Raw genomic sequence first — 17,672 nt, forward strand, 5'->3', positions numbered from 1 at the left:
GTCCGAAGTTTAAACAACAGGGCCCGACTCACAACAGTGAGTATAAGCAGTGGGTGGTTCAGCAGTTCTATTAAGAGCTTATCATCAAGTGTGTTTGAAGAAAGACATGACCTGAAAGACTTATTTACAGAAATAAAAGAATACCGGCAACCAATGATATGTATATATATATATATATATAAAACACTTCTCAAAGAAGCACTCACATCTCTACAACATTCGTACGTTAAGTGCAAAAGCAGGAGTTGTCTCAGTCTTTGGAGCTCTCCTTACAAATACTCACTGAGCAAAAATACGTGCAGTTTTGTTATCTTACATAAGAACACTTTCTCACTTACCACTAATAAATGTAGAATAATACGAGTAAGAACCCTTCATTGTTAGTTAAGTGAATAAGAACACTTACTCATGCTGCCAATAATTTGCTAATGATAATATATCAAAATACAATGCTAATAATAAAATAATGACGGGGTAGGTTTTTAGGTGGGATTGCCAAGTGATGCTTCATAACTAGTGGCTGATTGCAGGCGATGGCTATGAAGTGAAGGAGGTCAGGTTTGAACAGTGTCGATATGAGGATTGATTGGTATTCTGGAATTTGATTTAACTTTACTTTGAGGACTGGCAATTATCTCTTGCAGAATTGTCCTGGGAGATTGAGGTAACAGGATGGCATTCACACGATAGTAAACAAGTGCGTATGGTTAGTATAAAGCGGAGGCTGGATGTCTCTTTGCCTCTTTTCTTCCATAAGTTTAATACGTTCTTAAATTATGTGGATTTGCGCACATGTGCGCTTGCTCCGATCCAAAGATTCATACGTTTCCCTGTGCAATACCATAGGATTTAGCATAAAGATCAAAACAGCACAATTTCAAACAGACATTCTGTTTTCTTCCAAGTGTTTAGAAAAATCCCAGTGCAACATGGAAATAATCTGCCTTATTTCCAAAATTGTATCCCCGTGATACATTGTGCCAACTGAGGATCTGTGAAAATGTTGCTTTGAAGTCTAACTAGATCTCAGCTGCCATTAAAAAAAACACTGCGAAAGAGTATCAGTGTATTGGTGACGCGGCCTGACCTCAATTCACAAAGATGTCGCTGGCCATCTAGTTTCTGAGAAACATCAGCTGTGTAATAATACTCGCATCTCACAATGCCAAAACATCTCAAAACGCTTCACGGCTAATTGCCGTAAGGCTAGTGAGGCAGTGATTGCGGATTTGTACGCAAACACGGCAGCCGGTTTGCGCCCAGCGGAATCCACAGGCATCCCGAAAAGCGAACCGGCGAGCAATTTGTGTGCAACATATCGCAGAGCAATAACCTCCGGATATCTTCCATCGCTAAAGTTACGTGCGAGAGGTTTGGTTCGTTTGGGTCCTACTGTTTCGTGCTTCAATTTAGACCTTCCCAAGATCTTCCCAGGACTGGAGAGCTCCTGGCGTCTCTCAAACTTTCACAACCCGAGCTTGACACCGACTGACCGCTTTGAGATGCATTTTAATCGCTCCCACTCTTTCAAACGTTGGGTGGTGTCCTGCACCATTGACCTTGGCATTTTCTCAACAATAAAAATAAATAAATTGTTGCTGTTTTTAATTTGTAGGTTAAGTATTTCAGTTGGTTCACATGACGGGGTGAAATATGCAACATTTCACAACAGACTCCATCCGATAATTTTCCATGCGATTCGACAAACAGATCGGTGGTGAGATGTCACAGTGTTCACTCCCCCCGTGCAATAAAACGAATCTGACGTTAACCGATTAAAAATCCAGAACTTGGAAGAAACCAATCGAATTAGTTTTAACTATGGGATGGATCACTAACTGAGACACTCGTAAACATGTTTTTTTTATTAAAAATTGAATGATGTGCTAAAAAAAAAGTCCTAAGACAAAAGAAGATTGGCGTTTCTGAAAGGTACATGAAGTACTTTTTCCGATGATTGGAACACAGTGAAATTGACTATTTATTTTGGAATGTTTTCATGTCGCCAAGCTTTAAGAAAACAATTAGCTGATATATTTTCCCACAGTTAGACCCAGTGATCACGGAACTCGGAGTGAGCGCACAGGATGATCAGAAGTTAAAATTGCCGGAGTCCACATTAATAATAATAGTCCTTGCATTTGATATAGCGCCTTTCACGTCGGGAGGACGTCCCAAAGCGCTTCACAGAACACACTGTAAAGTGAATTGCCTGTATATTTGTGGGCGAACGCGGCAGCCAATTGCCCACAGCAATGTCCCACAAACAGTCGTAGATTGAAAATGACCAATTTATTATTGTTTTTGGTTTTGGAGGGATTATTATTAGGCTCTGTGTGGAGTAAGGAAACTTGCCCAAGGTTTCGCCCTCTGCCTGGAATTGAACTCAGGTCTCTCGCTTGCAAAGCGAGTGCTCTAACCACTGAGCTACATTGGTGCAGACCAAGCTGCCTGATGGCGACGTGTGGCTCGTGATTTCGAAATTGCTGGTGTCTACAAACTCTCGGCACAATCAGTTTTCGCCCGCAAAGTATACAGCCGATTCGCTTGACAGTATATCCCGCGAAGCGCTTTGAGACGTCTCGAAGACGCGATGAGGCGCCGTATCAAATGCGAGGATTCGTTTATTTTATTGTTTAATGTCTGTACTTGAGGAGGGACGGTGTTTAACAAAGAATTCACGTACTAACAGGTGAGGTTCAGAGCCAGATGGCCCTTTGGCTAGTTGATCTCATTCTTTCAGAATACCAGCGCAATCACTTTCCAATCACAGGATCACACTGTTTCTTTAATGATCCTGATATCCTGGTCTCAGACCCATTCCTGGTAACCAGTTCAAGCTGCTCTTTGTGTTCTGACTTTGTAGAGCGTCCAGTGGCGATTATATCAACAGTGGGATTAAGAGGCGAGATATTTCTTAAGAGTTTAGGAGGGTTTAAAATAATGAAGGGAATTGACCAGATAGCAGATGGCACTTCTTTCTGTTAGAGAGGATCCAAAACTAGAGTGGGTGCACAGTTTTAAAACGCGAGTTACGCCAGTTAAACATGTGGTCAGAAAGCATTTGTTCGCGTAGAGTGCTGTCAAAATGTGCAAGGCATTGCCCCAGGAGACAGTACAGGGGGAATCCATTGAAATATTTAGAAGGGAGATAGGCCCTCGAGAAATAAGGGTTTTAAGAGCATGGAGGAAAAAAAAGCGGAGTAAATGGGATTAAAAGATTTGCCATAATGGTTGGAAATTGGTCAAACAAGCTCAATGATCGGAAGTGACTTGCTCTGTAATTGCCTGTCACATTCCTGACCTTGCACCCTCTTGCCCTGCTCCCTCAGCATAGGTGAAGATTATTGCTCCGGGTTCACTCACGTTCCCCTGTTTAGAGTTGTACGTCTACATACTTCCATAAGCAAGGACGGAGAACCCTAGTTTATTCAGTTGCTTCTCCTGGGCTCATCCATCTGAAGGCTGACGATGGTTTGCTTTGCTCCCTTTTGTTGCTCCTGTGTTATTTTATTGATCCCTTCTGCGACACTTGTTATGTCTTGTGAGTAGTGATCGGGACTGCGCCCAGTACTCCAGGTACAGCCTGACCAGAGCACAGCGTAGCCTGAGTGTGACTCATTGCTTCAGTGTTTGTTCGGGAGAGTCCCATTGAGAATGTGGCCGCTTTGACATGGAATGAATAGTGGCTATTTACTCGTAATGCGGCTATCAATAACGAAACCATAATAGTCAGAAGGCCATAGCTGTGTAAGGCAATAACAGCCGGGCAAACGTATAGTGCTGCGTCTCACTGTGTTGACGATTTACTCCTCGAATGAGCCTGGAAACCCGTCGAAGAGTAACTCAGCAGAAAGAACTCAACTGGTGCTGAGATGAAGCCAAGGCAGGCCTCACGTGCGTTTATCTCGCGGAAAGAGGGGAGAGGAGGGGAGAGAGGGGAACAAGGCGGAGGGATTGAGGGAGAGTGTTCCAGAGTTTCGAGGCGTGGTGGCTGAAAGCGCAACCTCCGATGGTGGGGCGGAGGCTGCGAGGGACGAGCGGAGGAGATGACCGGGTGGGTGGATCGGGGAGCGAGGAGGTCGGAGAGGGAGGGAGGGAAGGATGTGCCAGGGAGTTGAACACGAGAGCGAGAGGATCTTGAAGTCGATTCGTTCGGTGATGGGGAGCCAGGGGAGCCTGGGCCAGAGCCTGTGAGCTGTGGGTCGATGTATTTCTTCAGCCACACCTGAAACATTCAGGTCACCCAGTGCTTGGCAGGACATCAGTACCAGGGCAGTAACCTCAAACAAATTGATATGACAAACTCGTCTCAAATAGCGATTGAGGTTTCCAAAAGGGGACTTTGTTAGTTATTTTGGAAGCAACGGCATCCAAGGATAGGGAAACGGGATTAAGAATATAAAGTGCTGCCGGGGTGCAATTAATGTTACATTATTTGATGTATGTAGTGCCTTTCACACCAGGAAGACGTCTCAAAGTACCTCGCAGGATTTGCTGCGTACGTGACTGTATTTTGTAGGTAAACACGTCAACCAAAATGCAAACAGCTATGAAACGAATAACCAATTGTATCCAGGGGTCTCAGAAGACTGTGGCTGCCTTGGAGAGAGTAACTCCCAGTTACCAGAGGATTAGTCACCTGGACTTCTGTGCTCCAAATTGGTGCAGGTCCCACCAGTGGGATATTGCTGGGAGGCAAATTGGCTGCCGCGTTCGCCTGCAAAACACACAGTCACTACACTGTACACTGTAAAGAACTTAGAGACGTCCCTCTGACGTTCAAGGTAACATAATCCTTGCATTTGCTACAGTGCCTTTTCACGTCTTCGAGACGTCTCAAAGCGCTTCACAGAATGTACCGTGAAAGTGATTTGACTGTATATTTGGTGGGCGAAAGGTACTATATCAAAAACAAGGGTGATCGTAGGATTTACATGGGGTAATCTGCCCAGGTAGCTTCCAATATCAATGCAAATCTCCACTATACTGATAAGATATGTGGAGTCCTGTAGCTCAGTGGTTAGAGCACTCGCTTTGCAAGTGAGAGACCTGAGTTCAATCCCAGGCAGAGGGCGAAACCTTGGGCAAGTTTCCTTACTCCACACAGAGCCTAATAATAATCCCTCCAAAAAACCCAAAACAATAATAAATTGGTCATTTTCAATCTACGACTGTTTGTGGGACATTGCTGTGCGCAATTGGCTGCCGCGTTCGCCCACAAATATACAGTCAATTCACTTTACAGTGTGTTCTGTGAAGCGCTTTGGGACGTCCTCCCGACGTGAAAAGCGCTATATCAAATGCAAGGATTATTATTATTATTATTATAAGATTTCTACCAACAGTCTCTCTCTCTTTTTTTTTGTCCCTCTCTGAATACAGGACGTTACAATTCACCAGCTTGAAAATCATTCCGAGGGGAGCTTTCGCTGGACTCAGCAATTTAACAAGCATGTACGTATTTAACTGATGTGTAGATTTATAGAACGCAGCTGGAGGAGTGATGAATTTGAGCCGTAAAAATACATTAACTCTGAAGAGAGTGACAAGAAATTGAATATACCAACACCACCACCACCGCACACAAAAAAAAAGGGTGCAACTTGTGCACAAAGGTAATGGCCAGGCTGCAGATGTAACGAGCAGTGTTCAGTGCTTTTACGGTGTAAATACAATGCCCCAAAGTAATGAGTTCAGTGCAGTTACGTGAAGAATTTGTCACATCAGCCATCGTTATACGATAAATAGCACAACAAGTGAGGCCGACTGGGCAACACACGAGTCAAAAAGTTGCAGGAGACCAGGCTTCCGAGGACAGATATTTATTTATTCCAGTGTTTTTTTTTAAAACGAGAGAAAAAAAATGACGTTTCTCTCTTTTTTTTTACAAACCGATATCTCAGCCGCTCAGCACGATCGGCTCGCACTGCTTTCCCGCGTCACCCTTTCCCACTGCGATACGGTTTGATTTCCGCCGACATCGCTCTGCGTGACTACGGTAATGTTGAACAGTGTGACGTTCTATTTAACGGCGTGGTAGCATCAACAAAAACAACAACAACGACGACGACGACATCAACAACAACTTGCATTTATATGACGTCCAAAGAGGACGGACGTTGTCTCAGAGAGATTAGCAGTGGCGGAGGATCCCGATGCTGATTCCCGAGCCAGGGGGAAAGGGAAGGTGACCGTAGGTTACACACTCACGGAGCAAAAGGTTCTCGCTGAAGGGACTATCAAACCGTATTGCTGCAAAGTGCGTGGTAGGTGACATTACCAGGAATCACCTCTTTAACATGAAACACGGCTGAAACCAAAGGAAGGTGGTACTTAGATGGAAATGAGATCAAATGCAAATACTTTGAAATTGGCTGCCGCATTTTGCCCACAAATATACAGTCAATTCACTTTACAGTGTATCCCGTGAAGCGCTTTGAGACAGCTACGTGTAAGAGACTATTCTGTTGAATTCCCAGGTACACTTTGTTTGATTGTCAGCAGCGGAAAGCGAGGGAAGAAACCCGCTCTTCTTTCATCAAACAGATACAAAGCCTTTCAAAGATAGAACACCTGGTACTTCTCAAGCTTCATTCGAGGTCAAGTGTATCAGAAGCCAAAGCTCCTTGGATTTGGAGTTGCCCTTATTAACAGCTCACTGGCAAGAATACAGGATTGCTCAAAGACTCACTCGGTTTTACTAAACATGACCTGGGCCTTTAGATAAGCAAGAATTCCTGAGATGACAACTTGGCACCATTGAATGTAAAATACCACGCAAAATTCCAGATTGAAGAATCTATGGCACTCTAAAAATAAAACGGATCTCGATCTCAGAAAGCCATTGTCTACTCCCCCTCTCTCTCCCCGGCAGAACAAGTTGGTAGGTAGTGTACCAGCGTGACTCTTTAATTCTTGCTGGGATAAGAATAGCCTTTTTGGGGGTTTTTTTTGGAATCTCTCTACTTCTGCTAAACGTGGTGCAAAAAGAGCAGGTTTGAGATTGCACTGAAGTCGTTCCTCGTTTGTGAGCTGTCAAAATACACAGTCACTACGCTTTACAGTGGATCCTGTGAAGCGCTTTGAGAACATCTTGAAGACGCGATGAGGCGCTGGGTCAAATGCAAGGATTATTATTATTAATGCATTCTGCGGAAACAATTATTTGAAGTAGGAAAGTTTGCTGCTGACGGGGAGGTGAGTGCAATGAGCAAAGTGAGTAGGGAGCATTTATCCACCCACGAGCACAGTATAAGGGATAGACTGCAGTTGGTGGGTCTCAGTCTTCTTTGTTTCCTCAGTCGTGTCTGACTCTAAAACACAGCGACTGCGGTACTTGGCAGATCCTGCCAGTTTTTTTAAAAAAGACACCTCCGGTTTTGGCCTGAAAACTGCCCAAGTACACTAACTGCGTTCGACTCCAAGAGATCGCATCTCCTGGTACCGCTGGAGATAACCGTTGCGTGCTTATCATTGCCGTGCAGTTTGGCAGTAAACTGAAAGAAAAATGTACAATTCCGATCAAGCTATTGTGTCATGTTTACCTATCGAGCAGCATTCAGTGTCGGTCAAAGACAACGCCAAAATTAATGGAAAATTCACGAATTTAAAAGGGCTATTAAATACCATTGTGTTATCTGTTGCCAGGTGTAAACCGTGTGGTATAGAGAATTTACAGGTGCCCTTACCTATGGTGCTTCTCAGCTCTCCGGACCCAATCCCACGTGAAGGGCACTATACAAATGCAAGTTGTTGTTGTTGTTGTTGTTCTAGTCGTTGCTCTTTCAATTACATTATTATGGTATTGCTGATGTAGGTTGACAATTGCTGATTTTTATGTGCAAATGTCTCCGTCCGTCCTATAATAACTACCGGATTATATGAAAACAATTGAAATAGGTGTTCTCTGTTCAGAAGTTTACGTTGACCTCAGATTTTCAGCTATCTCCATTCTTAACCAACAGTATGGTGCTGCAGAATGATGCTTTGGAGAACATTGAAGCAAACACCTTTGCCAATCTTCCCCGACTGCACGAAATGTAAGTAAGCGGCAAGGAGTAAACTCCGTCTTCTTTGAAACGAAAAAAAAAGGCGCAAAATGTAATCGCTTATTGTAATTACTGAAACTTTTACTTCCTCACTGTGCTTAGTGTTGAAGTTCGTTCAAGAGTTGATGTTTTGTGTAGACTGTACTTCAGCGATGAAGGGTTTAAAGCTGAATTTATGGACGATGTATGTTGAATGCATACAAACAGACATGATCACTGTCATGAACATCTGGTGTTACAAGCTGAACCTGTGAAGTGCCATTGTATTGAGGATAATAGACATGATACTGAAGTGTGAGACGATATAGCAGTATATCAATAGGTTCATAGCATGATGAGGAGTTAAAATGGAACCTATCCATCCAAACTCTGTAAACTCTTTCCACTGTTCGTACCACACACCCGTAGGAAATAAGTGTCCTGGGTTTATAAGTGGTGCACTGTTTCTGATACTGACCCGAGGTTTGTGCGTTCCTACCTACAACACACAGGCCTTAATGTGACGCGCTTTGAGGTGGTTTGGTATTAAGAGCGCAAAAAAGTTAACCCGGAACAATACTATACTTTTGTTTGCAGCAAGACAGTAGAACAAGAGGACACAGGTTTAGAGTTGCAAAGGAAATTTCAGGACAGACACCTGGAGGTTTTTTTGTGTACGCGGAGGGTAAGTAACAACTGGAACAGTTTGCCAGGAAGGTTGGTTAGTGAGGGCCAGATCACTGGAGTTATCTAAACAAGCAGCTTGGTGCTGTGACGGTAGAGTGAGACTTCTGGAGGCGTGATGAGATCAGATGGGCCGAAAGGCACTTCATCCAAACCGATCTTCAGACTTGGACTAACCCATAAACCGGGTAAGCCACAGTGTAGGGCCTTGAGGTCTGAGCAGACCCTGGCTGCGATTGAGCCTTTACTTCCTGGCTGCGCCTCTTCTCATCGGTCTCTGCTATGAGGCTGCGCGGAGAGTGATGGGAAAAGGTCGGAACTGGAGGTACGTGTCACGCGAGAAACGCTTAAGTTTTCGAATAATAATAATAATAATCCTTGCGTTTGATACAGCGCCTCATCACGTCTTCGAGGCGTCTCAAAGAGCTTCACAGGGTATACTGTCAAGTGAGTTGACTGTACATTCTGTGGGCGAAACGGATGAAAGAGAATCGCTTGGAGGAATGAACATTTCCAAATGTGGCAAGAGCTCGTTGTGTGTTCTTACCGCTACTGTACCAGTAACAGTCTGTGAAAGGGAATACTCATTCGCAAAGATGAGTCTCATCAAAAACTCACTCTCAGATCTACAATGATCCGGGGGAGATCGAATGCACTTGCAATCGTGTCTATTGAGTACTGTTTGACACATACTCTTAAGTTTGGATCACGCAGTTGACATGTTTGCCACTGTGAAGTCGCACAAGAAAGTAGTGGGACTTTACAGCTGGAAACAAGTCAACGATTCTGTTTCATATACTTAAGCATTTCTCGCGGAATTTTCTCACACTTATCATACGATGTGAAATCCAGAAAGTGCGCAAATTCATCAACACTTTCCGCAGCAAAATCTTCTTTCAGCGCCGCTGAGCATTTTAAAAAGGTATTGTTGTATATTTTGGATCTCCTAAAATGTGGTGTGTCTTAGGGCCCCACCAATCCACTCACCTGGCCCTGACGATCTTGTGATGGGTGACTGAAAACGATCATTTCATTATGTTCAGTTCTGAGAGCCAGGACAATAAATCCAGGCAAAGTGTCGCCAGGCTCCGCTGACTTTCGATGCTCCACATCCTCACGCTTGCGTTCAAATCCCTTCACACCCAGGCGCCTCCCGACCTCTCTGACCTGCTTGTAATCCACTCCTTTTCAACCCACACCCTTCGTTCAGCTAACATTAACATTAGTGTTAATAGCTAATATCCCCAGTCCCTCCATGCCACCATCAGTGGCCGTGCCTTCAGCAGCTATGCCCCAAATATCTGGAAATCCCTGCTCAATCCCTTTGCCTCTCCCCCTCTTCATCTGTCTTCAATTCCTATTTTAAGACCTTCCTCTTTGACCTCCCCTCCTATGTTCACCTCATCTTCCTGCTTCTCCCTCTGCTCGAGATGCTCTCCTGAGTGAAGGATGCTTTATAAACGCAAGTCGTCATCGTTGTCATTGGTGTTGTTGCTGTTGTTGTTGCATTCTTGACCCAGACCCTCCCTGTGCCACTCAGCATCTCAGTTGCCACATTTTGTTTATATTTCTGCTTCTCGCAGAGAAACGCTTCGATTGTCAGTTTTCTCTTTCGGATCCCATCATTTTTTTCTGCACGCCCCAAAAATTGTAAACCTCAGCACATATCAGTTGTCGTGTGATCCTTGGCCTCCAACCTTCTGTATCGCGTTATCAGCTGATTCTTCTCAGCTGCAGGAAGTCTGCGTTGGCTGTAAAACGAACTGTAACTTCGCAACCTGCAACCCATCTTCAGAAATTTGCTGCCAGTTTTCACCCTTGAGTTCAGTGTTAAAATGATGCTCATCTGTGCGCAGTTGTGCAAGCGCCAGTGCTATTTGCAGCCCTTGTTGGCATCGTGCGCAGTTTGCAGTGACGATCACCCACATTCCAATTATTGAACCATGTGCTATTTTTGCGAAAAGCAATTTTCCCCTTGAATTGCATGGTGCCAGCCTGGCTCAGTTAGTAAGACCTCTCATCTCTAAATCAGGATGTTGTACGTCAGGGCTTTGAACTCATAATCTCGGCTGACACTTCGATTGGCCAATTGCTTCTCGGGGGTAATAATCCCTTCAAAAAATAAATAAATTGGTCACCACGATCGACAACTGTTCTGGGAAACCGCTGCGCACAATTTGGCTGCCGTGTTTCTCCCACAAATTATACGGTCAATTCACTTTACAGTATATTCTGTGAAACACTGTGAGACATCTCGAGGCACAGTAACAAATTATAAGAATCTGTTTGAAAGCATTTTGACATTCACTTGGATTATTTTAATCTATTCGGCCGTCTCCTTATTGGAACCATACGAAAAAAGAATTCTGTACTGCGCAAAAAAATAAAGCTCTGTATTTTCTTCTTCCGAATGTTATCCATGGACTGTGTTTACTATGATTTCATGGCTGTCTCATTCAGGGTGGATATTCTGGAGGGATAAGGTCAGAAGGGCCACAGCACCTTCTTCATCCAAACTAATCGTGTGATCTTGTGATGAATGGTTCCGATAAAGAAAGCTCATTGGCCCAATTGATCTCATCCTTCCAGAATACTCACCCTACCATTTTCCACTTACGGTATCCAGTTGACTTTAAATTAATCCGGTGTCATGTTTTCAGTTGCCTTTCCCATTGACTTCTTTCCAATTTCTGAATGCTGACTAGATGGTTTCATTCATTGTCCGTATTGGACAACACAGTGAGCTATGATAGTTGGCTTCACAAGAGAGGTTCAGGAGAAAAAGACCCTTTGGCCCATTTTATCCATGGGGAGTGGGGTGGGGGGGGGTTGGTTTATATTTTTCAATGTTATCTCTTTCGAATGTTTGAAGGAGACAAATTCCTGGTCTGCACTGAGTTAGATGATCTCATTCAAGCTAACATTCGGGTGGTGTTCTTGGCCTTATTGGCCCTAATAACAATAATAATAATAACACTTGCATTTGATATGGCTCCTTATCACATCTTCAAGACATCTCTAAGCGCTTCACACAAAATCTAGCTGTGTGAATTCATTGTATTTTGTGGGCAAAGCACAACAGCCAGTTGCGCGCAGCAGAGTCCCACAGACAGCTGTGGATTGAGTGGATTATCATTATTTTTCTCTGAAGGAATTATTACCCCCGGAAAAGCGATCCGCCAATCGACTGGCAACTGGTTCCTACTTTACTGCTAGGTACAGAGAGGCGTGTGGAGGAAGGAAACCTGCCCAACGTTTCGCCCTGCTCGGGAATAGAACCCAGCTCCTCTCGCTCTCGAGGCAAGTGCTCTAACCACTGAGCTGCAGGACTAAGTCAGGGAAGGAAAACTCAGCCAGAGTTTCCACTATCAGGTCCCATCAAATGACCACAGGCTGTGGTTCGGGTTGGGTTCAGATTGCTGTCTGAATTCGATGGCTGATGAGATGTTGGTTACAGATAGAAATCTCTTGATATCTACTTTCACCCTGCTCGTGTGTGGGCTACCACAACTGGATATTTTTAAATATGTTCTTTTTGCACAGGTTCTCTAAGGGATTGTGATCTGTACTTGCTGTTCCTTCATTGGACTTGGCCGAGTTGCCTGCCGACCCGCAAAAAATGGCCACTTGGGAAGAAACTGGAGGAATGACCAGTATCCACCGTGGGGTAACAGTGCCCCAAACTTAGTGTTTTTAAGGAAAGAAGGGGACGAAAAAAATGAGACAAAGCAGCTCAAAGGAAATAATTGGCGTTGCCTAGAATTTCATTGAATGATATGACATGTGGTTTCATTGGACTCTGCCAGTGTTTATACGCTACGCAAGCCTCAACCCTCCAAAGTATCCTCCCTCGTGTATGGGTCAAGTATCCTCTTAAATAAACCATATGAAATACTAGTTGATTGGTCCAAGGAGAACCTACCCACAGCGCCACACACTTACACACACACACACACATACAATAATGTCCAATGAAGAAACAACATCTTACATTGATATAGGGCCCTTCATGTAGATAACATCTTTGAGTCCTTCTCAGTGGTTGGATGCTGAGCAAGAGGGAGGGGGGAATTGACCATAGGTGCTGTTGAAGAGGTAGGTTTTAAGGTGGGATTTAAAGATAAATGGGGGGGAGGTGGAGGAGTGTAAGGAAGCGGTTGCAGAAATTAGTGCCGTTAGTGTGTGACACTGACCTTTCAATCCATGACTGTTTGTGGGACATTGCTGTGCGCAATTGGCTGCTGCGTTCGCCCACAAATATACAGTCAATTCACTTTACAGTATATTCTGTGAAGCGCTTTGGAACGTCTCGAAGACGTGAAAAGCGCTGTATCAAATGCAAGGATTATTATTATTATTATAAATGGTGGTGTGGAGTGGGCCAGGTGCATACAACAAGTTCATAGTAAATAATAATCTGTACGCCTTTTATGTTGGGAGGACGTCCCAAAGTGTTTCTTAGGATACACTATGAAGCGCAGTGACTCTCTGTTTTGTGAGCGAACGACACAGGAGGCAGTAAAGATAGTGAATTAAATAAATGACCAATTTTCTCTGGGGAATTGCCGGCCAGAACACTGGGAGAAACTCGCTCTTCGAATGGTGCCACGGTATCTTTAACGTCAACCTGAATAGGCAGATGCGACCATTATTTAACATCTCATTGGGTGCATGCTTGCTGAAAATAGATAGAAGATACCCAATTTCTCACTTGCTGCCCTCCCTCACTGCCTTCAGAACTTGACACTAGACTTTGTTTTTGTGTGCTTATTCTCTATCTATTCCCCATTTGGGTAGTGACAATATTTCCAACTGATTTCAATCATTCTTATGCCAGTGAGGACAGATGGTGCTGTAGCACGATAGTTAAATGTTACTTTTCTCACCAGCTTTTAACAGTATTCACAGCCAAACATGACTCAGATTATTACCATTGAGCAGGAACTGGCATAAATTATCAGCCGCAAGAGAAAGCTGTTGCTTAATAGAAAAGATTGCATTATATTTTATCATACTTAGACTTAACTTTAGATTCTAAATTTATTGGGAAGTTTAAAAAGGCAGTGGCATTTTCTACTATATTCTAAACCCTCTCTGGAACCCCATCTCGGAGTCCCTCCAACTGGACCCCTTCCTCATCTTTTTCAAAGTCCGGCTCAGGATCTTCCTCTTTGACTGCGCCTTTGGTCACAGTAGTGTCGCACAAACAGTCGTGGATTGAAGTGACCAATTTATTGGTTTTTTTTGAAGGAATTATTACCCCTGGCAAAGTGATCCTCCAATCGACTAACAACCAGGTTCCTGCTTACTGCTGCTTATGACTTACTGCTGGGTAAACAGAGCCGTGTGGAATAAGGAAACTTGCCCAACATTTTGCCCTGCTGGGAATCAAACCCAGGTCTCTCGCTTGCGAGGCGAGCGCTCTAACCACTGAGCCACAGGACTCCACAGGATATATCCAAGGTAGCGTTTCTTCCTCTTCTGAAGGTGGAGATGTCAGGCTGTGGTATGTTTCCCCGAGTGTTGTTGGCCAAACAGCCATTCCTCTTATTTCAACCTCAATAGGTGCAAAGCAATCCAGCCGTGAGGAAGGGTAGGATATCAGAGACAAGCCCACTCTTGTCATCATGTCATCTTGTCACTCCTTGGCACATGTCCAGTTTCCAGCAGGGATCATACATCAAATTATTTGTCACAAATGAACTAATGCTGAAATTATGCAAGTGCTCGTTTTGCGAATGTCCTCCAGGGCATAATTCTGTAAACTTCTGTCCGTACTTAAATGTTAGCCCATACATAATCCATCCACTAATCTAAGTCAGTCATTAGAATTGCTGTGATTGCAAAACATTCACTCAATGTTTTTTTGGAATAGTATACGAAACATTCAGTAAGCGGGTTATTTTTAAGGTTGCGTAGCTCTCCTCTTACTTTTAATTTGCTTTGAGAAAACTTTGAATTATCATACTTTTCTTTTGGTCAACCAGGTGTCTGACACACTGCGGAAAGCCAACACCATGCTTAAGAGTATCCAAACCAAACAGAGTTCCATGTATGCTACCTACACATGGAAATTCTCATGTTTAGAATGGAATGTGAACTCTCTCTCTCCCCGGAGGTATACACCCTGATTACCTAATTCTAGAGAGTATTAGGCGCAGGTTGTCAAGAGTCATCTTTCTTATACACCATCTAACGAGATGGTTTTCCTGTTGGAAAATTCCCTCAGGCCACAAGCCATCTGTAATAACAATTACATTCTGATATAATGTGTTTCACACCGAGAGGACACCTCAAAGCGCTTCACAGTGATTATGTTATATTATATTAGCTTCGTGATGATATTTTTTAGGCAAATCTACACATGTGCAGACTTAACACAAGTTTTGAAAGTATACTCCTTGACAATACTCCTTGACATGTTGAATTTGAAAGCCCACCCTTAAAATAAGTTTATTTTGAATATTTGACAAATAACATGAAACTCAAAGACCTACATTGTATAATCAGAATGCCACAGTGTTAATCGTTGAATGCGAGAGAAAGACTTTTGCTTGACACCTACCTACGGAGTATTCTCTATTGCGTAGCAGTCCCTGTTCCTAACATTTCCTGATATGTGTACAATGTTAATTCCAATATTAACAAGCTTTAAAAGAGTTCAGAAAGGAACAACTGTCTATAAATATGCAAAGGCACAGAACCTCTCAACCTCCTACTGTTCAGGTTGTAAAACCTGGTACACATAAATATGAATGCTGCAGAGTATCTGTAAATAGTTAGACACAGTGCGCCAGAATTACAATATATTTCTGTCAACAAACTGTGCTAAGCAGCTTGGAAAGATAAAACGGCAATTAATTATTGAGTGAATTTTGTATGCTTCTTTTCTTTTTTTTTCACAGATTAATTGATAAAGCAAAGCTTCTTATACACATTGATCCGGGGGCCTTCAGAAATCTTCCACGCCTAAGATACCTGTGAGAGAAGTTCATTATTTATATATGTTTGTCTCGGAATAATAAAGGGGTCTTGTCGCCACTGCATCACGCGGTGTCTTAAATCACTATGTCATTGCTGGCGTTAAAGGCAGATTTAATCTTTAGAATAAATGTTGAAGCTCCTTTTGCTAGTAGATTTGTTTCACAGCGAGAACAAGAGGGAAGCTGCACATTACCAGGCTTTGGCAGCCGTACTTAAAAGCCTCCTCAAACATTGTAAAGTTAAGCCGAATGTCTCATCTTAGGCATTCTGCCCGGAGACCAATTTACATTATGGAAATAGCCGATTCATAAAGATAATGAGATAAAGTGTCAGCTCGATTTTAACACTGCCAATTTATTCCCGCGAATATCAGGATTTTTTTTTTCGGATCGGAAAGCATGAGACCTGTATGAAATACTGTGAAGTCTACATGCATTGGAGCAAATCGTATGTTGCTTAAATCTTTTTATATACAATTCAGGTGCGCTGTAGCACGCTTCACAACACTATGAATTCCCTTACAATGCACAATGTGGACTGCGTTCATTGTCCGTGGGCACAGACAGCCTCTCGATTGCTCACTAAAATGGCCAACTTCCAGATCGGTGGCTCATGTTGGCTTCACCCTCTCCATTCTGGTACGTGCAAGGAAGAAACAAGGAAGTGACGTGGCGGTGACCCACCCATCCATCCGGAAATCCGCTCGTCATTTCCTTCAGCCTTCCGTACGCGCACACGAGCAGTAAACCTTGCTAACACTGCTCGCTTTAACAAGGTCTGCGATTTTAATCGATCACAAGCACCGCATTATAACAGGACCATGTTATGGTCTCCTTCTCGTAGGATCCCTATTGAAATACATAGCCATGCAACAGAAATCATGGTTCAGCGAGGTTTCAGAGAGAGCTTTCCACAAATTGTTGCCCCTAAATCGTTTGGAAGAACATCGTTTGAATTTCAAAACGCAATTGCTTGAAAGATGCGTTATTTAACCGATTGAATGCGACATCTCCTGATCCATATTAATGATTCTCCTCAGATAGGCAGGGAATAGAAAGCAAGAATATAGTTTGTTAATGAATTGGCAGTAGCCTAAAAAAAAAGAGCTTACTTTCGAAGATCCCGAGCAGGTAAAAGTGCTAAAGAATTAGCGGCATAATTGATATTTTATTTTTATTTCTATGTATTTTGATTATTTTTGGGGGGGGGCAAAGGGGGATTTTATTACTAGGATTAGTTTTGCATTTAAAGTTACACTAATCATGAACATCTTAATAGATTCAATTGATCAATTTGTACAATACATGTAAATATTTATATTATTACCAGTTGTTTTCCATAAAATGTGCCCTGTAATGAGAATCAGTCACCATCTGCCACTGAAGCATAATGCTGTACTCACTAATCGGCTTGATAGATTTGTGGAAACATTTCGTAGGCACATGAAAATCACAACAACAAAATATCTGGGAAGAATTTCTTTTTCACCAATCCTATCAAAAGAAAAACCCGTTTGAAGTTTCTCACCTCTGATCGACAGTCCTACCTTTCTTTAAGCAAAACTGGATCGATTAAATTCCCTAACGTTTGCCCTCCATGCGTGAATTCTCTGTGTTTCCATCAGAACATTCCCTTCATATCTCTACCGCAAACAAGGAATGTACCGTCAGTCGGCATAATACAGGGTGCGTGACTTGCGCAAACTCTTAGGTGCATTATTTTACGATTCATTTAGGCGTCCTTTTTTTTTAAAAGCGCACCAAAGAAAAGTTTGTGTAAATGTACTGGATCATAACAGACTTGGTTGTAATTCAGGCTCGCTTCTAGATTGACGTGTGGAGCCCTATATTTACTTACCCCACAAATTCAAGTACCGTTTGGCCCAACTAGTCTGTGCTGATGTCTATACTCCACTTGAGCCTCACCGCTCCCACTTCCTTCACCTCATCTCCTATATTCCCTTCTCAAAGAGAA

The 17,672-nt window shown here is 43.1% G+C and overlaps 1 protein-coding gene across 1 annotated transcript in view; it reads left to right on the plus strand.

Moving 5' to 3' along the window:
- The window catches only part of fshr (follicle stimulating hormone receptor), a 51,486-nt gene that overhangs the window by 18,887 nt on the left and 14,927 nt on the right, over nucleotides 1–17,672 (plus strand). The window contains exons 2-4 of the mRNA XM_007904998.2: nucleotides 5,386–5,457; nucleotides 7,968–8,042; nucleotides 15,620–15,694. Of these exons, the coding sequence (XP_007903189.1) occupies nucleotides 5,386–5,457; nucleotides 7,968–8,042; nucleotides 15,620–15,694 (222 nt within the window). The remainder of the gene's footprint in view (nucleotides 1–5,385; nucleotides 5,458–7,967; nucleotides 8,043–15,619; nucleotides 15,695–17,672) is intronic.

The sequence above is a fragment of the Callorhinchus milii genome, unplaced genomic scaffold, assembly GCF_018977255.1.
Source record: "Callorhinchus milii isolate IMCB2004 unplaced genomic scaffold, IMCB_Cmil_1.0 Scaffold3, whole genome shotgun sequence".
NCBI classification, from domain to species: Eukaryota; Metazoa; Chordata; class Chondrichthyes; order Chimaeriformes; family Callorhinchidae; genus Callorhinchus; species Callorhinchus milii.